The 22,935-nt window shown below is 40.0% G+C and overlaps 1 protein-coding gene across 7 annotated transcripts in view; it reads right to left on the bottom strand.

Annotated features, from left to right (window-relative positions):
- adgrl2b.1 (adhesion G protein-coupled receptor L2b, tandem duplicate 1) overlaps positions 1–22,935 on the bottom strand; it is a 157,526-nt gene that overhangs the window by 39,363 nt on the left and 95,228 nt on the right. For 6 of the 7 annotated variants that reach the window (XM_086084063.1, XM_086084080.1, XM_086084087.1 and 3 more), the window contains exons 6-10: positions 17,865–18,167; positions 13,044–13,144; positions 10,532–10,717; positions 6,720–6,758; positions 1,307–1,490 (exon numbers count right to left, since the gene is read on the bottom strand). In XM_086084063.1, coding sequence (XP_085940189.1) covers positions 1,307–1,490; positions 6,720–6,758; positions 10,532–10,717; positions 13,044–13,144; positions 17,865–18,167 — 813 coding nt within the window. The remainder of the gene's footprint in view (positions 1–1,306; positions 1,491–6,719; positions 6,759–10,531; positions 10,718–13,043; positions 13,145–17,864; positions 18,168–22,935) is intronic. The other variant, XM_086084070.1, reaches the window with a different exon arrangement.

Below are 22,935 nucleotides of genomic sequence, written 5' to 3'. Positions count from 1 at the left end.
TCATTTGTTTGTAATTCACTCTCGATGTTTAAAGGAAGAGGATGTGTTTTATATTGCACGTTGGGGTCTGCGTCATTTACGGTCCATGTGTATCCTTGTATCTATCCTTCCTTATATCGCACTTTAAAGTTTTGTTCCTAAAATCTTGGACGGCCATTCTTGACATTTTGAGTTGAATGTTTTCAACCCAATGAACCAGCTCAATGGACTAGTAGTTAGAGGGTCCGCCCAGTGACTGCAAGGTTGTGGGTTCAATCCCCGGCCAGACTATAAAAATGGGACCCATTGCCGCCCTGCTTGACACTCAGGATTAAGGGTTGCAATTGGGGGGTTAGATCACCAAATGAACCCAGAGCGCAGCTCCTGCTGCTGCTCACCACTCCCTCAGGGGTTGGGTCAAATGGGGAGAACAAATTTCGCCCCACTTAGGTGGGTGTGACAATCAGTGGTAATTTAACTTTTTTTCTTTTCATCCTGTTTTTGTTTTTTTGCTGATCCAAAAACAACGATCCAGTCCATGACTCAAATCTGTGATCCATCTGTGAGTTTTTTTTATCCGTTGCTCCATTAATATTTACTGTACTTACTTTACAAATGCATTAGCATAAGCTAGCATTGGTAGTTATACTACTATTCCAGACTTTGGAACAAATTCTGGTTGCAATACCGTCATCAAGAGACAACAAATGTACTTGGTTGCATAATTTCACACTTGATAAGTGGGCAGGCACTCTAGGGACCCAAACTATTTGTATACAAGCAATTAAAAAGCACATTTTGTTGAATCTGCCCCCTTTAACGCTTGAGAAAAATAGGCCTTTGACTCTGCAATTCAACTTTTGTCTACTGAGGTTCCTCATTACTTCAGAGAAACCTAAGAAGTTCCCACAGCTCATTAAAAAAAAAAAATGTATTAATCAGAGCTCCGGCGAGGACAAAGCCGGCGATCAGCTCGGGTAACTGGCAGTTATGGGAGCAGGCGAGGGAAGCGAGTGGAACAATGAACTTCAAATGGCGTCTTTGTTTCCAGGTCCGGGAAGTCTGTTCCCACTTCATCCAGCTGCACGGCGCTCAATGAGGTGACTTGCCTGATTGAAAATCAATGAGGTAGAAGGCTTACCTGACTGATATCAACTAGGAAGAAAAGAAAAGAAAGAAAAGCGTCCGCGGAGGATTGCGCTCGTCTTCAAGCGGCGAGAGACATTTCTCCTTTCACTTAAACATGGCGCTCGGCCAGCCAGCAAGAGAAGTAATAGGCCGAGCGCTGCGAGTGACGGGCGGTCTCGCTGATTGGCGAGCCACTTACCGATGTTCTCGGCGGGCACTTTGACGATGGATGGCTCGATGAGGTTCTCGGCGAAGACGAAGGCCCCTTCCTCCAGCGTATCCAGCATCATGGTGGCCACGTGCGTCTGCTCTGTGGAATTCATGTCTCGCCACGACTTGAGAGCCTCTGGCTTCAGGAGATTGTTCACTGTGTCCACGATGGCCTGTAACCATGGAGACACGTGAAATGTCAGCCACGCGCATTCCTGCCGTCGCAGTGTCAGGATTAAATAACAAAACGAGGGAGGGAGGGAGGGAGGGTATGGTGAACGATAAAAAGGGCATGCATGGCCGACAGTGACAACAGCTGATATATCGACAAAATTATGACCCGAGTCGTGATGGCGGTTCAGGGGAGGGCAACTCAACTGCTCAACTTTCCGCTGAAAAGAAAACAAAAAGCAAGCGTCTTTTTCCCCTCGCTCTTTTACTTTATTGAATAATAATCATGACAAAATGCTGGAAGGAGAACAGCAACCCCCAAATGTTTTTCCACACTAGTCCAAAAATCCCTGTGAACAATATTCTGGTGCCCGTCATGACCTTGAAAGCTATTTCTCCCCCAAGGAAGACGGGCATTATCGTCAAATCCGTGTCCGGAGTGGCAGTCTGAGGCAAAACGGTGGAAAGAAATCGGCTTGTTTTCAATGTCAATCCTTTCATTTCCTGCTTTGTGATACGATGCAAGTAAGCTAAACATTCCACACTAGTATCATATGTTGATAAAACAACGCTGACCCAGGCAGATCTAGTTCAGGACTCCCTTTTTTTAAAAATCCATTTGTATTGTTTATTTCTATTGTGCAAGCCGGTGGTTATCATGAATAACAGGTGATAAGATCAATCACATAGTTTATATGATGTAATAGAGCGCACTGTTGTTGTTGTTTTACTTTTGGGGATTATTTCTAATTCTATTGCACACTGTGGCAGTTATCAGGAGTAAGCATGATCATGTTTATACAACACAAACTGGGTAAACTTTTTTTTTTACTGTGGATTATTACTGCTCATTCTGTTGTTTTCTATTGTGCAAGGTAGCAGTACCATTAATAATTTGTTAGAGGAGTGATAACATAATCATAAAACAGCCTATTTCTGAAGAGGGTGCTGCAGACTTTTGTTTGACTCTGTGGATTATTTGTAGTCATTTCTATTATGCAAGGTGACGCTTATCATGAGTAACTGGCAACACATACATTGCACACCGTGGACTACTTTTTGTAATTTTGTGGATTATTTTTTAAAATGTTTATTTCTATCGTGCAAGCAAGGTGTCAATTATCATGAAAAACTGTATTGGAAGAAATCAAATAAAGGTGGCATGCACATTGCGGATCCACTTTTTGTTTTTTTATTGACTGTGGATTACTTCTAGCTAGTCAGTTTATTGCTATTTGGCAAAGTGTCAGTAATCCTGACTAAATGTAATCCTCTTTTTTTTTTAATTGACTCTGTGGATTACTTCTAGCTAGTCAGTTTATTGCTATTTGGCAAAGTGTCAGTAATTCTGACTAAATGTAAAAATTAGATTGTATTGTTTATATGACAAATTGTGAGCAACCGTGCCATGGATTATTTCTTGTGTTTAAGTATACAGTATATATACAAGGTGGCGATCATCATGAAAAACTGACAAAACAAGAGATGATTTTACAAAGTATTGCATACATGGCAAACGGACACACTGTAGACTATTTTTTTGTAATTATGTGCATTATTTTTTAAAAGCTATTTATTTCTATTGTGCAAGGTGTAAATTATCATGACTAAATGTCAAGAGACGCAATCAAATAAACATTGAGCATCAGCATATACGAGACCAAGCATGCTGAATACTTTTTTTTATTGACTCTGGATTATTTCTAGCCATTCAGTTTATCGGTATTGTGCAAGCTGTCAGTAATCTTGAATTAGTGTTAACAGGAGTGATTGTATTATTTATATGACACATGCTGCAATCAAGTGTGCCAGGGGCTTCTTTGTGGATTATTTCTTGTCGTTATGTATGTATCTATAAAAGAGCCATCATGTAAATTAAACATGTAGTGAGTTTAGATTATTTACTGTCATTGTATGTATTTCTATCATGTTATTAATCTGTGCTTTTAGTGCTACTATGAATAACTTTCAAGCAGGGATGAGCAAGCATTGATACCAGGTATCAATTTCAAGGTACTCGTGAAGGATGGCAATACCAGCCACCGATATTTATGGTATCTGATAAATCTTCTTTGCAACACTGGGGCCGTTTGACACATTGGTGAATCATCATGTGCGTCAGAAAAACAAAAAGGGTTTTGTTCACAATTAACTCTCATACTAATTGAATTTTTATCATATCATAAGTACGGGTGGTATCAGTACATTGCATCGTATCGGTCTGGAAAAAAAGCGGTATCAAACATTCATACTTCGAAGGTATGCTTATATTATAGTGATTGTATGACACGCCTACATTGCATTTAATACTCGTCAATGGCATTAGGCCGCTTTCAAAAAATTCCAACATGGAGGGCGCGATGAAGGCGAGCGCCAATTTAACCTTAGGTGCCATTAGTCCCAGCGTGTGCATCACAATAATGGTAATTAACCGCAACCAGCCCCTGCTCGTAATGCCAATTAGTCATTGCTGTGATTATCCAAAACACTGAAATGACCACAGACAGTCGCATCCTTTCGGTTGCATCCGTTTCCCGGAATAATGAGGCGACCCATCTAACACAAGTCGGCGCTAATGATGAATGATTAACTACGACTGTAACGCAATATTCAGGATTGGAATGACCTTGTCTGAGCTAATCGTGTGTACTTGTGTGCATAGAGGAGTCAGGGTTGATTACAGGGTTAGAGACAACGAGGCGGATTTACAGCGTGCCCCCTTCTAGTAATGATCCACCCCTCAAGAGAAACTGAAGCTTTCTTTTTAAACAGCATTTGCAAAGGCAATTATAGTGAACACACTACATATGAATCAAACATTATTTCTAGAAAAATTGGTGTGTTTAATAAAATTTCAGAACAATACAATAGTTTACAGCATTTTACGGACCATTATAAATTGAGGCCAAATTCTAAATTTGGGAAACCCTACATTATACTATAGCAGGTTTCACAAGTCGGTATTTTACTTTATTTATGTATTTATTTATTTTGATATGGACTCATTCTGGTCGGTACTACCGAGCAGTGATTAACATGAAATCAAACGATACCGTGTTTCGGTTCCGCAACGAACAAGGAACGAAAATAAACACTAAAACAAATATTATTTATCTTCATTCTATGTATTGCAAAGAACTTTGGTTGACAAATTGTATTTTCTAGTAATGTATTGTTTGTATTATTTATGCTTTACTACTTGTAAAATGTAATATCTTTGATTATTTTTACCCCGTCCTCGTTGGCTCACTTGTTTTAAAGTCATGAAAAACGTCACTGAAAATTTGCACCGTTGCGAAACAATTCCCAGGTACCGGGAATTGGAACTGAACTGTGAAAGGTACTCATAGGGATGGTATCATCAAGGTATGTTGCTTTTCAAGTAGATACAAGGGTGTACAGTGAGATTAACTCATTCGCTCCCAGCCAGCAATCTCCTTCTCTCCCGGCTGTTTTACTGGATTTTGACTGATTTGCAAAGCCCACAGAATATTGTGTTCTATTGCTATAAAAACATGGAACCTACCAAAAGAAAAGATTAGAGTTTCTTCTTTCATTAGGAAAAAAAAAAGTATATTTGTATCCGTTTCCGTTTTGCAGCTATTAGCATTAGAATATAGCTAAGTTTTATCATTATTCACAACACAACTTGTGCTTTTTGCAGCATGGCCCTGGCTGATCTCTTATACTCTGCTGTCATCTGCTGGTTGTTTTTTGTAATAACTACCATTGCGTTAAGCAACCTCTTCAGGTCAGAGGCTGCATCAAAGCCTTCTGTATGCGGTATAACAAAAACAACAACACCAAAACGTATAAATACGTTTTTGGGACCATGTCAATATTTTAAATAGAACGTTTCTATATGTTTTTAGGAGCAAATGAGTTAAGAAAAGAAACTCATGGTTTCCTATGGCTTGGTTTTAAGGTTACTGTTCCGTTTACATTGAGTACCCCGCAAGGGAGCAAAACGCGAAACCATATTTTACTTAAAACCCATTAAAAAGTATAAATCCTTTCTTTTTCATAAATTCACAATTCAAGGTTATGAACAGCAGCATAAGAATACCGTAAAAGGTCGAGTGGCATAAGAACTTACTATCCTAATTATTGTATTTCATTTGATTGGGTTTTTGTTTATGTCATAGAAGCGCAACATTTGACTTTTATCACTGTAAAAAAATCTGAAATCCATTATAGACCAAGAACTCCTTAAGTTGGTCTTCTTTTTAGGGCGCTAAACCATGCAGAAAACTGCAAATATAAGTGTTTACTGAGCTGTTATGCTATCAAATACACTACAAACGGAATTTTGTATGGCCTTGGTTCCATTTGAAGAGCCCACGAGAGGCTGCTTATACGCCGTTGGAAGTTATGTAATCACAGTTCTTGTTTTTTTTCTTCCATGCTGCACTGAAGTTCATATTTGCCATTTCAAACTAGCCGCAACCTTTGCTAGCCACAGGCTGAGCTGCGCTGTATTTGTTTGCGGAGATCTGCGGATCCAGGGCGAGGCACTTACATTCCTTCACATTACATGCAAAATAACACCTCCAGGAGATGCGCAACTTTTACAACACGGTGGTTGTGTCATCCCTGTGGGCTTCCCCAAGAAAGAAGAAAAAGTTAAATGTCAGGTGAGTGAAATTGAATTCGATTTGAATTAATTTCTTTTTTTCTTTTCTTTTTTTAAACAGAAACATGCTAATAGCTCAGAAATTAATCCCAAAGATAAAACACCATTGGAACAGGAGGACAGTTTTTCCATTTTATTTGACGCTATAAGGTAAGCACGGGGGAGACTGGATGAATTGTATAATGTAAGCAAGTGAAAAGTGAAGCACAATGCCACTTTGATCACACTTGTGGCTGACAGGGAGGTGCAATTACGACCGTGGGAAGGCAATTATTCACACGACGTATAGAGAGTCGAGAGCGAAGAAGACGCTGAGAAAGGATCTATTAGAATATGTGTGTGTGTGTGTGTGTGTGCGAGGACAAATGAAAGAAAGCTGTAGTGATAGCACAGAGGAGGACAAAGATGGAACGATATTGACATTCGCAGATGGAAATAGTTCACGGGGAGGCAGCCAAGCACGCAGAGTGTAAAACAATCAGGGACATTACACATTAGACATGTTGGATGCATGCTGCTAAATAAGCGGTAAGGGATCATGTAAAAAAAAAAGAAGAAGAAGAAGACACATAATCAAGTAAAAGCTCTCTGAATGTACCTTCATGTACGCCCTGCATGTCTTCTCCCGTTTTTGAAGCTTTTTTCCCCCCCACCCCACACAAACACACACACACAAACAAAAGAAAGACGGCAGTGAGAAACAGGAAGTGCCAATTCAGGCCACTTACCATAAATTACAAGTGCTAATGAGAAGAAGAGGGAAGGAAAAAGAAAATCTTAAGGGATCATCTGAAAACGATGCGACACCTCTTCACGCCAAGATGTGAGAAAGGAGGGGAAATCGCTGAGGTTTGGATGTGGGACGCTCCCTGTTTGGGGGGCGCTTTAGCATACGCCAGCCACAGGATGATAAACAATGTGCCATGTGATCATTTGTCCCTACTGCCAAGGAGAGAATAATACACTACAAACTCCTTTGTGGCTCTCTCGGCGCTTGAATGAATCCCCTTGCTCAAATCACAGACGACTGCACTCTCACACAGGAAGAGGAAACACAAGATAAGAACCTTCTTTTTGACTAGAAGGTCTTAAAGTACACTGGCACACTATGAATTCTGCAATATCAGCATAACTGGGGAAAACGTGGGCAATATATTCTAAGCAGAATGAGAATAATAAAGCTAAGAAGAACAAAATGCAGGAATTATGTCCTGGTCTCAGTAGCCATGAATATGCAGATTAGCTATAGTTTTAAAAGTGGAAAAAATTAAGTAGGATGTAGACGATATATCATGGTTGTAAGTATCTGCTAAGAAAATTCAGATTAGTATTAACCTAAATAAATATATGCGGTTAAATTAAAATGCAGCAAAACCTGTTTACAAAAAAAAAAAAAAAATGCATGTTGGTAGATTATAACAATTCATCTTACTAGGTACTTCCAGTTGTTTATGACACTGTGTATGAGTCACCTGCCTTGTTTTTATAAACCACTTGTAGGTGTTTGCTCCTTTCAGGCCCGTTTACAAATACAAGGGTATGAATATTATTTGGCAGGGGAAAAGGTTTCAGTGAGATACAGCTATGCTATTGAGTGCTCATTAACAAAATATATATCTACTAAAAGACAATCTCACTAAAATGTATTTAAAAGAAAAAGAAAATATAAAAAAATACTAAGAGAATTTAATAATAAAAGCTGTTGGTATAGTTTAAGAATACATGGGAAAACTGAAAATGAAATAAAAATGGACTAGTTAGCTAAATTATATTTACTTTTAATTGTTATTAATTGAAAACACAAAAGTAATAGTAACATCTTTTAATTAACAATTTATATTAATATAGTTGGATTATTAATCATAATATATTAGCATCAATAAACAGTATACTTTTCATTCATTTTACTAAAACTAAACATTTTCTTGCTGCTGATTGGCTGAGAGAGATCACATGTTGTAATGCATTGCAGTGAAGCATTTGTGGCCATTTTGGGTCATTTTTTTCCCCTTCACATTTTCACATCTCACTTTTTCACATTTTGAGTTGTTTGGTGGCCATTTTAGGTCACTTTTGTATAACTTAATATGGTTTTAAATTTTGCTAAAAGTGAGATGACATCCATCCTAACAACCAAATAATAAGAACCAACTTCATAGTGCTTAACCCTTTAATGGCCACCGTATTCGTTTGGCACACTAACTTTAGAATATTTTAAATTTCAGACATGTGTTTAGAAGGGAATTTCAGATCATTAAACCTTGTCTTACACTTGTTGTACATATTTTTTTTGCACAAAAAGAACAGTTTAAGACTATTTTTTTTGTCACATTGTAGTTTATGAATGTCTATTGAACATAACCAAGTAACATTTTGAAAAAAATATATATATTTTTTTTTTCCGAAAACAAGCTGTGCCAAACGGATACTAGGGCCGTTTGAAGGGTTGGGACGTAACAATAGGACACACATTCTCTGCATGGTGGACTCGGACAACAGGTGAATTTTTAGACAAAGTATTCATATCCTTTAATAATGAAATTTCGAGTTACCAATACGGTTCCTTGCACTAAAGCGCACCCCACCTGCTCTTGTGACAAAATTAGAAGACGCCCACTTGCTGCAATCCGACAAACAAATGGGCGTCGCTGGGTGCAAAACATTTTGTTTACAGATTAAGCGAATAACAATGCGCATCTTCACAACCGTCAATCATCCCGCCATGTGGCGGAGGTGGAGGAACATCACGGGCGCTCGCTGAACGTTTGATGCAAAGCGCGTCTGCAGCTCGGCATCATTCATTCAGTGGATGTTTTTAAAATAGAGATTTGTTGTATATATTCCCAGAGGGTTTGAACAGAACAGCAGCAGACCAACAGGCATCTATTTTGGGTCAATTAGAAGCAATCAAATAAGGTTGCTCGCACTATAAAATCCAAGTTAGGGTGGGTTCTAATGCCTTGGGCGTCCATTTTGGGTCACTTTCATGTAACAAAATGCGGTTCTTTGCACTATAATGAGCTGGGATAAATTACATGGCTTCACTGTGTTTTCATGTGGCGTCTGTTTTGGGTCACTTATGTCACCAAACATGGTTTTGCTGCCTTAAATAAGACGTTGGGGCGTCCATTTTGGTGTAATCAATCAGCCAAATATGGTTTGTGAATGTGAGCCCCGTTGGCGTTCATTTTGGGTCAAATTTAGGTAACCAAATATGGTTACTTGCAATCACACAGCTCTAATGCCAAACAGTGAAACCTACTGGCGTCCATTTTGGCTCAATTCTCTGTTGCAAAATACTTTACGTAATTGAGCGTAATTGAGAGAAATCTCGTGGTGATTGGTGTCCATTTTGAGTCAAATCTCGGGAACCAAATATGGTTCCATGCATTATAAAAGACTGCCTACTAGTCAGGCTTTCAGCGTCCATTATGGTTCAATCTTAAGTAACCAAATTTGATTCCCAAACGGCTGGGGCCAATGAAACGGTTCCAATTCCTCAGTGAGACATCTGGAATCCATTTTGGGACCTTTTTTTTTTTTACCTAATATCATCCTAATAAAAAGGCTGAGAGATATCACATGGCTCTAATGCCTTACAGTGATGCCTTTAGCATAGCTTTGGCTAAATTTACCAGATATGGTTCCTGGGGAAAAGAGCTTGTTGCAACATGGCCCTGGCTGGTCTCTTATACTATGTTGACACCGCTGGCCGTCTTTTGTAATAACTAACATTGCTTTAAGCGACCTTTTAGGTCAGAAGCTGCATCAAAGACTTCTATATGCTCTAGCATAAAAAAACGTATAAATAAGTTTTTGGGAGTAAAGGATAAAGTATTAAAAAACGTATTGAAACGTTTTTGGGTTTGAATGGGTTAATGTGTGCCATCCATTTTGGCTCACTTTTATGCAACCAAGTTGGTTCTACGGCCTTATTGTGAGGAATTTGGACTCCCATTTTTGCATCAATTTCAACACTTTTCCTTGTATTATAAAAGGTTAGGAGAAATCACATAGTTTTAATGGTGACCCATTTGGTGTCCATTTTGATTAAAATGAACAGATATGGTCTTTTGTGCTAGCTACAAAGGGTGGCGAGAAATCCCATGACTCTCCTGGTTTTAGCGTGCCATCCCATTTTGAGTCACTTGTATGCAACCAAACACGCTTCTAATGCCTTATAATGCGTTTGTGTCATGAATTTCACTCTTAAGCAGCAGAGGACTCAGCATCCCGTGATCTGCCTCTCACACCCTACGCTGTTCTTCTTCAAGAGTGTGCTAGTATGTAAAACAAGGGCACGCGCCGCCTTGTGTTTGGATTTATCGCCCGGCGTCCTGCCGTTTAGCCCCGCTGTGGTAAGACGAGATGCTCACAATGGGCCATAAAAAGGATAACACGTCACAGTACCTTGTTGAAGCTGCGTCCTGCCGAGTCCTTCTCGCTGGGCCTGAGCTCCTGCAGCTGAGCGTCCAGGATGTCCACCAGCTGCTCCATCAGGCGCACGGAGGAACTGACGTCACCAGCAAACACGGGGCCCCGCGTGTTGAACGCCAGCTCGTTGGCGAGGTTGGCCGCGTTCTCGCCGCTTCGGATCTGGACGTGCCGGCGCACGGGATGGCAGAGAATGGGAAGGGGTGATTAAGGGGGGGCAGAGTTTAATGCTATTAGCAGGGACGCTCGAGTGAGTTGCTACATTGTGTTGGGGCTGAATGTTTGCGTACCAAAAATAAAAGGTCACCCACGTGTGTAGTTGGCCAATTCGCTCTGATTCATTATAACAAAGTACAGTGGACATGAAAAACAACAAAAAATTCCACCTACTGGAATTATAATGGCTGTCAATTATTTGTAAAAAAAATTTTGGGGGAAGAAAAAAAAATCAGCTAATACTATACCATGGTGCACTGCAACACCAATTGGGCCTTGTTTATTATTTGGTTTATCACCTCAACCCAGAGCCAATTGTTGTTACTTTGTTTTAATAAACCATGGCCAATACTTGTTACTTATTCTAATAAACAAGAGCTGACTGTTGTTTAACTTCAATTTTAACAACTAACTTTTAATAACATTAATTCAAACAAAGTGGCAGTTTAATACAACAAAGTAACAAAAAATGTCCATAGTTTATTAAAACAAAGTAAGAATGGTCAGCCCTGGTTCATAACAATAAAGTAACACCAATCAGCCCTGGTTTATTACAGCAAAGGAATCCAAAGATGCTTTTCACATATGTCTTCTCCAGTGAAATACAAACAAAATTTCCCAGGCAATTAAAAGTGTTTGTTGTTGCTCCAAGTGAGCTTTGAAGCTGTCATCAGCCTCACGATGTATTTTGCATCTGCTCAACTCTCAGTAACATGAAAAGAAGCTGGAGTCAGAAATGTTTGAAAGATACAAATTGATGTTTATGAGGCACTATACATTCCCCCCCCCCCCTCTCACTTTCCTTAAATCCGATAAAAAGTACGGGACGGGAGCGCGCTTCCTATTTGATGTGTTTGCCGAAATGTTTCCTGACAGCACCCAGGTCTTCTGTTTGAACTCGCTTACGTTTGGGAGGTGTTTTTCCCACCGTGGCTTCCATGAGATGTGTGGCGCTTTGTGCATTGTTTTGTCAAAAATCAAAGCGGGCAAATCACTGAAGAAATAAGCTGTCGGGCTTTGATTGTCGCCTCGACTCCAGACAGCCACGTTCGTTTGTAGCTAGCGAGGGCGCTAATTTATTGTCCTCAGATGTTTGTAAGTATAGTGGCCTTAAGGGGTCAAAAATACTATTTTTGGTGTTGGTATCAAAGTAAGTTTAGAATCTTGTTTAAACTTTAAAGGAATACTTGACTTATTGAGCCATTTTTAGCAGTAAAAAGTTAATATTTTTTCCAGAATGAATTCGATAACTTCATTATTTTTCCTGTAGAATCAATACCTTTATTTTTCACTTGTTGCTGACTGAGGATGACATCACCTGTGCTGAGGTAGGAAACGACCAATCATGGCTCAGTTTGCTGCCCAACCAAACCCAGAAAACAGGTGAACCATGATTGGTCGTTACCTACTTCCTCAGCACAGGTGATGTCATCTTCAGTCGTCAGCAAGTGGAAAAATGTGTTTTTAAAGGTATTAATTGTTCATGAAAAATAATGACGTTATCAAATTTATTCTGGACAAAATATCGACTTGTAACTGCTGAAACTGGCTCAATGAGTTAAGTATGCCTTTAACGGCAATAGAAACAGTAACATGGGTTGGGACAGATGATCAAAAGTGAGACAGAACAGACGATTTGATATGTATCTCTATATATTTCAAAGTGAAATGACTCAATTCAGTTTGGTTCGATGCATCTTTTAAATCTGAAAACCTTTTTTGTTACACTCCAAATATATATATTTTTGTGTGTGTGTGTGAAGAATTGAGTCAAACAAATTAGGTTAATGTTGTTACTTTGCTATAATAAACCTGGGCAGATTTTCATTGTTTTGCTTTAATAAACTAAACTGTTACTTTGTTTTTAATAAAGCACAGCCAGTTGGTGTTGCTTTGTTCTAATAGACCAGAGTTGACTCGTGTTTCTTTGTTTTAAAACACTCGGTGTAATTGTTGCTAAAGACTGCGCTATGGCTAATTGTGTTGCTTTATTTGAATAAACCAGGGCTGATCAGTGTTCCTTTTTTTTTGGGCAGTATTTTTCTTTTAAATAAATATACCCAAACCTATTGTAATATCTGAACATGTCTAAGCAATAAATAATTTGAACCCTGCCTACCAAGGTTTAAAACGACCCGGGTAAGACAAAAGCAAGTTCAGATGCAATTTCCATGTTTTCACCATACATCCCTCCATGTTTGTTTGTTTTTAGCGGTGAAACATGTTATTCTTTTACATCTTTGGCAACCAGCATTTTTTCCCCTTTTTTTACCTTTTGTGCCACTTGAGTCACCCAGTGGGAAGTGCAGTTGCTGAGGTCCGGACCTTTGGAGCACCAGCTCCCTGCCGCCGTGCACAGGAAGGAGGCGACGCCTGCGGTAGCACAGAGCAAAACACACGTTGGAGGGAGGCCAAAAAAGCCGTGCTCGGAAATTCTCGCTTGGCTTTCATTCACACGCAAACAAACTCGCAGACACTCACACTTCGCTGCAGGAAACTAAATGTTCATTTCCAAACATTGCTTAAGCCTAGGCAGCTTTGTAAGGTAAGGATAATAATCATAGAGGGGGATTCTTGAAAACAGTCCGCTTAAAGTGAAACAGGGGGAGAAAACACCAACAGTTTCCTGTCAAGACACATTTGAAACACTTTCGACGTGGGAATAAAAAAACACAAGGTTACAGCTAATGAATACCTATTTTCTGACAACAATGACAACACGTGTAGTCCTTTTCCCTTTTTAACCCTCATCAGTCAAAACAAGTCTCAATCCGGCTTTGATCTTGCGCTTTTTAATTTGACAGTGCTGTCAGAGAGTGTGTGTGACGGGGTGCTAAGGTAACTCTGTACGTGGCTAACGATTGTCAGCACAGCCGCATAATGGCCATCAGCGTGCCAACGCTGCCGGCTTTGATGTGGGACACTTTTAGCAACTGGAACTAATTCTTATCTAATATGACCGTGCGGATACACTCACACAATTACGACTCCAAGATAGCAGAATTAATGCTGCTTATCACGAGGCGGCTGCTTTACTGTCCATGCACTGTTGCGTTTTTCTGATTTACATTTTTCCCCATAGGAAAAACTGGACTCTTAACTGGGTAGAACTGTCGCCATCATATAATCTTTATTAACTGAGCAGGCAATTTTTAAATAACACACAATATTTTCTTCTTGAGAAAAATTAGTACCAGGTAAGTGAGATTAAATAAGCGATGTCAGAACCAAAGTAGCAATTTTGCCGGTTAAAACCTCACATTTGACTAAGCCTGGTTTGTTAAAAATGCATTAGTAGGAACTACAACTGTGTTAGGCTGTCAGAAATTGAAATTGAGTCCTTTTTGCTTATTAAATTGCCTTTGAAAAGACTCTGACGTATCCTGCCGGCTGTGTACGGTTGTGGCACTCTCTTAACAGCTTGCTGCTAGCCACTAACGCTGGGAACATAAACTACATTCTACAATGTCAGTAATTCATTTAAAAAAAAATTTTTTAGCGTCCTTAAAGGGTTACTTGACTTACTGAGCCATGTAATATTTTGTCCAGAATGAATTTAGCAACTTTTACAATTAATTATTTGCAATTAATACCTTTAAATACAAATGTTTCCACTTGCTGTCAACTGAAGATGACAAAACCTGTGCTGAGGAAGTAGTTAGCGTGGCAATCATGGCTCAGTTTGCTGACCAAGCCCAGAAAACAGGTGAGCCATGATTGGTCGTTACTAGGGGTGTTAAAAAAATCGATTCGGCAATATATCGTGATATTATAGCGCACAATTCTCGTATCATTTCAATATGCAGCCAAATCGATTTTTTAAGATAATTTTTTGATGGAAATATTTAACAAAATGTCTTAATTATGGTTAGGGTTCAGATTTCAAGCATTAAAAAAAAATTATATTAATGGAACATTATTCCTTAAAATTTGATTTCAATGCTGTTTAAACATGTAACAGATTGCAACTTGTTTGTTTAACACAGTGGCTCACAGTTATAAGCCTGAAGTATATTTTCATACAAATCTTACAGTGTACATGTACAAGTTTACTGATTACTATTTTCTAAATTAGAGTAAAAAAAAAAAAATTATAATAATGTTTTTTTTTATCGCAATAATTGAATAAATAATCGTATCGGGATTAATCAAATCAAATCGTGACCTACGAATTGTGATACAGATCGAATCGCAAACTACTAGGCAATTCACACCCCTAGTCGTTACCTACTTCCTCAGCACAGGAGATGTCATCTTCAGTCAACAGCAAGTGGATTTAAAAAAAAAAAGTTATTCATTGTACAAGAAAAACAAAGACGTTATCAAATTCATTCTGGACAAAAAAAAATACTTTTTACTGCTGAAAATGGCTCAATGAGTCGAGTATCCCCTTAATTAGTGATTGAAAAGGATTTCAGGATGACATGTTGATGTTGGTAGCAGCAATTTGAGATGGGCTCAAACTATCCAATTTTCAGCTGGGAAGATGAGTCAGGTCATTTTCACCAGATTGGCAACATGTTACAAAAATTCCACAAATAGCCAAAGACAAATAGGATTTAAAAAAAGGAAGTTTTTTCACCTATTAAACTGCATTTGAAAAGAGTTTGCATCCTAACGGCCTATATGGGATACTTACTTAGTGGCTAGCTGCTCGCCACTGGCCGCTAACGCCGGGAACGTGCCACATTTTACAATGTCATTGTAATTCTTTTTTCTTTTTTTTTGCATCCTTAAATAGTGATTGAACATAATTTCAGGATGCCATTATGTTGCTGTTTGTGGCAACAGTTTAAGATAGCAATTTAAACTATGGGACACTTGCTTAGCAGCTAGCTTCTTGCCACTAGCCGCTAATGCTTGGAGCTTGCGACACATTTTACAAAGCCAGTATTTCTTTCCCCCAGCATCCTTAACTCTTTGACCGCCATAAACGTTATAAAACGTTTAGTAAAAACCTACGGAAGGGCGCCGAGGACGTTAAAAGACGTTCACTATGTTTTTTTTTTTTGGGGGGGAAACGGGTGGAGGAAAGCCTTGGGCAGCTGTGCTGAAAGTATCAAGCAGATCTGGTTAGTATAATGACTCGTTTTGGCCCCTAGATGGCAGCGATGATTCTCTTTGCACAAGGTTGGATGGGCCGCCCACCGTGGGCGTCAGTAGAAGACGTGAGGCGGAGCTAGAGTGTTGAGGGGACAATGGCTGATGAAGCCACAATGGCGACCGGTTGCAAGCAGCTCACGCTTGAGCATTTTTTTCAAAGACGGAAAGCATCGATCAATACTAAAAAGCGCATTGATGTCGACGATGATGATGACTCCGAGCTTGACGCCAAAGTTGGAAGCCTTGACGCGACCGTTATGATCACGTAGTAAGCCTCACCGGCTAAGCGCGGCTAGCGCGGCTAGCGCTGCTAACGCCGGAAAACGCGCACAATAACCGACCGGGTACTTCTACACAATCGGACATTCGATCGGGCGATGGAGAGTTGTCGAAAAGCATCGACCAATGCACATTGATGATGATGGTGAATCCCGAGGTTGACGCCACAGTTGGACGCCACAGTTGGACGCGGCCTTTATTCTCACGTCATAAAGCATCACCGGCTAGCGCTGCTAGCGCCGGAGCTGCACATGCGGACTTTCGGTCGGACAATGAAGGGTACCCCGAGTCCAATGCATATTTATCGGAGGAGCGGGTACAGTCTGATCACGGAGAAGACACTGGTTCTGGACTACGATGCCACCATGAATGGAGTGGATAAGATAGATCAGAACATCTCTTACCACCCGGTATAGCAACTGAAGGACATGAGGAAGCCAGACGTAACACCACCGTAATGTAACCGTAACAAATATCCTGATATTAGACTTTATGGCAACACACACTGCAGTATATACTTGCTATTCCCCGGAAAAAACGGCCTGCAAGAAAGTGGAGCACGCGAAGAGGCAATCTGTTGTGCAAATGCTGTTGCGTCTCCTTGCACGCAGGAGAGTGTTACACAAAAAGAAAAACTGTCGTTGAAACATCCACATAATTGTAAATAGCACCACAGTTGCACACAGTTTGCCAAATTGTTGTCAAATTGTTACACTGTTGAATGTAAATAAACGTATTTTGCTATCAAAAAACACTTTTTCATTCTTGGTGGTAGTGTTTTATAGAAGTAAAGCACTATTTAGGTGTTTGTGGCATCATTCGTGGACAAAAAGAAGTGTAAAATTCACTAGAGTGCATAAAATAATATCGTTTCACTAAAAGCTTGATTTCTCCGTATTTGGGTCCAAAACAAGCGAAATCGGGTGAAACTAACCATTTTCTATTGTTGATTACTAAAGAACGGAATAAGGTAGAAACAAACTTATTTTTTTCTGATGAAAGATGAAAGTCCAATCTTTCCTTTGGTAGTACGTGTGTTTCCATAGTCCAAACAGAACATTTTCTGTGGACCTTGAAAGATCAGTCAAAATGCTTAAATCGGCTGGCACTGACGGCATCCCTTTTCTGAAAACGTCTGGCAGTCAAAGAGTTAATTAGTCATTGAACATGATTTCAAGATGACATTATGTTGATGTTTGTGGCAACATTTAAAGATAGCAATTTAAACTACGGTACAATTGCTTAGCGGCTAACTCCTTGCTACTCGCCGATAATGCTAGGAGCTTGCGACATCTACAATGCCAGCATTTCTTTTTTCAGCATTCTTAATTAATGATTGAACATGATTTCAGACTTACGTGTTGATGTTGGTGGCAGGAGTGTAAGATCACAATTTAAACTTACAGTGGGCTCCAATTATCCAACTTCCAATTTGCACCGTGTTAGAAAAAAGACGTAAATAGCCAAAGATAAAAAGGAGGTGTTTTTTGGGGTGACTTTAGAGGTGTATTATTATTTATTTTCTACTGAAAATGTTGATAAATTTTCAAATTGTAACAATGTCTCGGGAGTGCCAATGCTCAGTCTACACTATAAATAGAAAAGGCACAATAATAGACTTGGAAGCTACAAGGGAGAAGAGCTCCCATAGAGACTAGTCAAGCCTTTAAAAGTCTACAGTTAGTTTAACAAACACACATGGCAGACTCACCTCTGGTGCCTTTGGGGCAGGGCCTCTCCACGGTGGATCCCGTGTGGGTCTGGGGCCAGTCGATGGCCCGCTGTTGGGTCGCCTCGCAGAAGCGTCTGGGAGTGGGCGGCATCTCCGGCAAGGTGGGCTGCGCAGTCGCAGAGCCTCGCGTGTCCTCGAACGGATCCCTGCCGTCTCTGGGGTCGGCTCCTCCGCCCGCTGTTGGGTCATTTTGACCCTTTGCGGTGGGCGCATCTGTGGCCGACATGACGGTGGTGGTTCTGGGCGGTGGTGAAGAAATGGGGAATTCACCCACTGGTGCCACTAAAGCGAGGGAAACGTGGAGATGTTAGTGATGGGAAAGTAAATAGTGGATGTTTATTTATTCAACTGAGATGAAGGTCTTCATTTGTACACAATTCTGGAGTTTTTGTTTTAATAAACCAGGAACTATTGTTGTCACTTTGTTGTACTAAATCAAACTGTTGTTGCTTTGTTGTGATAAAACAACTTACTTTTTTGTCAAATCAAATCTTTCTCAAATCTTGTTTACATTACAATTCATTTAAGAGAGTGTTTACATTAATTGGTAGGTGCTGCCGTTTTGGTTAGCAACAGAGTTCAAATGGGTTCATCAGTTAACCCTATAAAGCCTGAACTATGAAATATATGAGAGGAAATTCGGATTCTTTGTAAATAAGAGTATTTATTGGTCCTTTTGAAAAAAAATTATATATATATATATATATATAATTTTTTTGTTTTGAAAATCAACTTCCACATATGACTTTTGATTTGTGTCATATTTAATACATCCGGTCACAATGTTTTAAATGTGTATATTTATAACTGTCCAAAATATAATAATAAACAGACATATCAAAAATATTAGTAAAAATCTGAAATCAGAACGCCACTATTAATTAATTCCCCTCCCAGCCATTTTACTGAAGCAAACCCCTTTGCTCCCGGCTGCAATTAGCATTAGAATATAGCTAAGTTTCACCATTATTTACAAACCTGTTGAAAACACTGGGGAAAAGAGCTTGTTGCAACACGGCCCTGGCTGATCTCTTGTACTCTGATGCCACCTGCTGGCCGTTCTTTGTAATAACTACCATTGCTTTGAGCGACCTCTCAGATCAGAAGCTGCATCAAAGACTTCTATATGCTCTAGTATAAAAAACGGAGAGAAAAAAACAAATATGTCTTTGGGACACTGGTAATGTTTAAAATAGAGCGCATTTATACGTTTTTGGGAGCAAATGAGTTAATTGTAGGTGTCTTTCCGTTTTCAATTAGGGCGATCTAGCAAGCCTGCTAGAAAAGCCATCAGGTGGGTGATACTGCCCTCTAATGGATTATCCGTGCAATGCATGTTTCAGATCATATACGTCAGGGTTTCACATTAATGATTAAACTCCGTACACATTTTTTTCCTGGTTTTCTTTGAAGGGCGGTTAAATGCCTTCCATCCATCATTTGACTTTTCTTCTTCTCTTTAAACTCCTAAATGAGACATTTTGACACAGAAAAGTGAACGCTTTCCCAACAAGATTTGCTACCTTTAATTGATTAAATGTCAGCCGTGAAGACAAAGTGTGCTTACTTTTGTCTTTTTTTTTGGGGGGAAGATGCTGACACTTGGTAGGCGAATGCTCCATTCCGACCCCCCCCCCCACCCCACCCAAAACAAACCTCAAACATCAGCAACAACATGATTACCCAGTATTGAGTCTGCAAAGTCAATCTATGCACAACTAGTGTACAACGTGCATGCTAAGCCGCTCAGTGTTTGTCGCACGGCGCAGGTGCTTCAAAACGCGATGTTATCTCCCGCGGAGCGCCTCGAGATAAACAGGAAATGAGAGCAGAAATCGGCTGGGAATAGGGTGGAAAGCAGTCGGATTGGCCAATATGAAGACAAGAGGCACGCGGATGGTCACTTGTCTCTTTTCTACCCACAACAAGCCGATTGTATTGGCAGATAAAAGTAGCTTTTAACAATGAGGTCTGGCGACGGTGCCGTCGTCTTCCATTTCCCAGGGCGATTGTGTGAAAATGCAATATCATGCTATCTGACACTCCATTATCACACACATATCTCCATTTCCTGGGGGACCAGGCCCGCTGTCGCATTCACACTAATCAGCCGGGCAGGGGAATATTTGCTTTTTCATTCACAGTGAAATATGAGTTTATTACACAAAGCCGATGTGTGGCGGCGGCGGCGGTGGTCACGAGGCCACAGCTGTTGGCTATGAGGAAAATAAATATAAAAGCCCCCGGACCACCCCTTGGAGAGGCGCAATTGTGACATTTGCCCACAGCGACCTTTCTGCTTGGCGGGAGCTGTGGCTAATTACCTTACGCTCATTCAGTCATTGTGTGCGTGTCAGGCACACTCGCGCAGGTCGGCCAGGCTGAATGTAGCCGGCGTGAAAGCCTGTGTGCAGAGAGGATGCGGGTTTGCGTGGTAAAAATCTTCAATTAGAACTGATGAGAGAGTAAAAGAAAGGCCTGGGTGAAACGAGGTAAGAGGAGTACTAATAAATGGCATGACAAAAATGGCCAAACTTGTAAAAGATTTAAGTGTACGATAGATAACGTAATCAACTCTTGTGCCTGGACTCTTACGCCAAATTTGCATTTTCATATTCGTTTACCATTTAACCACTAAATCCCGAATCAATTTGAATGGGTTATTAACTCATTCACTCCCAGCCATTTCACTGAAGCAACCCCCTTCACTCCTGGCTGTATTACTGATTTGGCAAGGCCCCCAGAATATTGTGTTCTATTGCTATAAAAAAAATAGAACCTACCAAAAGAAAGATTACAGTCTCTTCTTTCATCAGGAGAAAAGTACATTTGTTTTGCAGCAAATAGCATTAGAATAAAGCTAAGTTGAATCATTATTCAAATACTTGTTGAAAACTCTGGGGGGGAAAAAAGAGCTTGTTGCAACATGGCCCTAGCTGATCTCTTATACTCTGCTGCCATCTGCTGGCCGTTTTTTTGTAATAACTACCATTGCTTTAAGCAACCTCTTCAGGTCAGAAGCAGCATCAAAGCCTTCTGTATGCTCTAGCATAAATAGAACAAAAAACGTGAAGGACAAATATTTAAAACAAGTATTTATACGTTTTTGGGTTTGAATGAGTTAATTGTACCGAAAAACACATTGTAGATCATTACATCACATCACATCACATCAAGAAAGCCTTTAAGTCACTTTCCCCATCTAATTGGAATAGTTTACCTGTTAATATTCGTTTGTCGTCTTTGCTCCATATTTTAAAAAATATATCTTGTCAATGTTTACAATGTGTTGTCACGCTATATCTGTATTTGTATTTTTTATCATCATGAAATTAATTAATTAATTATTAATCACTTAATTGTGACGAGGGCTTAGCTTTGCCGCGACGAGGAACACGGACTCCCACACAACGTCGACAATGCTCCCACAGCGACTGGACAAACAACAGACTAAAAATACACCAACACTGAGACACACCTGGGGAAACAGAAGTAGACGAGGGCACTGATTGGTCACACACACACTGGGAAGGGAAGAAATACACAGGTGGACAAGGTTAGACATAACGAGACAAGGGATAGAAACCAGGAACACATGACAAACACCAACCACGGACAAAAACAACAAGAACAAAACCCAACCCCCACAGAACGGAAACATGACAATGCACTCTCAAGGTTTCCACCAGTGGGCAACAATATACCAATAATATCCATTATACAATGAACAATTGAGCAAAATTCTGCTCACTATAATGAACGCATCCCTGGTGTAATAAAGTGTAACCGTGCCAATTGTACATAGGTAGGTCATTCTGTATAAAAGACTGAAGAAGGTTGAAAACGGACTCGTTTTGGACATGCGTTTCCATGACAACAGTCTTTTAAACCCTTGGCACTGGCCACTTCGTGTTTCTCTGCAAATTGATCGCCAGCCATTGGCCTTGTTGCGCACAAAACAGCATTTCCAGCCGTGACCCTCTGAATAGTTGCCAATGTCATGTGTTAAAGCATTCCAACATTCCAAATTTTACTGCTATTGTGTAAAAGCACCCTAAAGCATTCATCTGCGCTTCTGATTTCATTCCGTTTTCCTGTCTGTCGAGTCATTTTTCCAGTTGTGCAAGCCAAGCACAAGTCTGCATCCTCTCCATGAGCGAGCTAATGATCGAGATGAGTGAGCGTGCCGCATGCAGCTCCACAATATGTCAATACTTGGCATTGTTTTACCTCCCCGGCAGACCTAAGCGGCAGGCCGCCTCGTATGTGTATACCGTACGAGCCCAACAGCTGCCCAATGCTATTTACGGCGCAGATCGATTGGTCCTCCAAAATGGTTTTTATTTTTTTTTTATGAAAGACTTCTTCCTGTACTCCCGTGCTTTAGATTGCGTAAATGATTTCCTGAAAGGAGGCCTGTAAAAAGAGCAAGATATAATTGCAAACTGCCTGTAAAAAAAAGTAATGTACTCTGTCAACCTCGAGAAATAAAAGGAAATCACTCAGCTTTGCCTTAGTATTGTTCTGGACAGCTTTACAAATCATAATCTGCTGTGTTGGCTTTCTTTGTCCTGGCCCATGTTAGGAAACATGGTGCAATAAAGCGGGAACGCCAGAACAGACTGTCTGGACATTTGGAGTTGTTGGTCGGGACGATTGTTGTTAAGACTTTGAGTGTGCAAAATTGAAAACGGAGCACATTACTTGACCCCAAACCCAGGCCATATCTACTGATCTACTGAAATTATGACTTTGCTACTGCAACAGCATAAGTTAGTGGTAAGACTAGAGCGCATTATGACGTAAGCACAAATTTAGTTTTGTGTCCGGTTTAGGAACAGAACTCCATCATAAAGCGAGAACCCTCTGTTATTCAAACAATTATTCATTTTTTGGTTTCAACATTAAAAAATATTAAGACAAATTAAATTCTTTAAAACACTAATTATGTAAACTCCTTTTGGACCAAACTGAATTTATAATAACAATGTCAAAAACAACTACAAATTAATATTATTAGGGCTGCAGCTATCGAATATTTTGGTATTTG

Source organism: Leptonotus elevatus, chromosome 1 (genome assembly GCF_054856555.1).
Source record: "Leptonotus elevatus isolate MCC_2025b chromosome 1, RoL_Lele_1.0, whole genome shotgun sequence".
NCBI lineage: Eukaryota > Metazoa > Chordata > Actinopteri > Syngnathiformes > Syngnathidae > Leptonotus > Leptonotus elevatus.
This window is presented reverse-complemented; position numbering and strand designations above follow the sequence as displayed.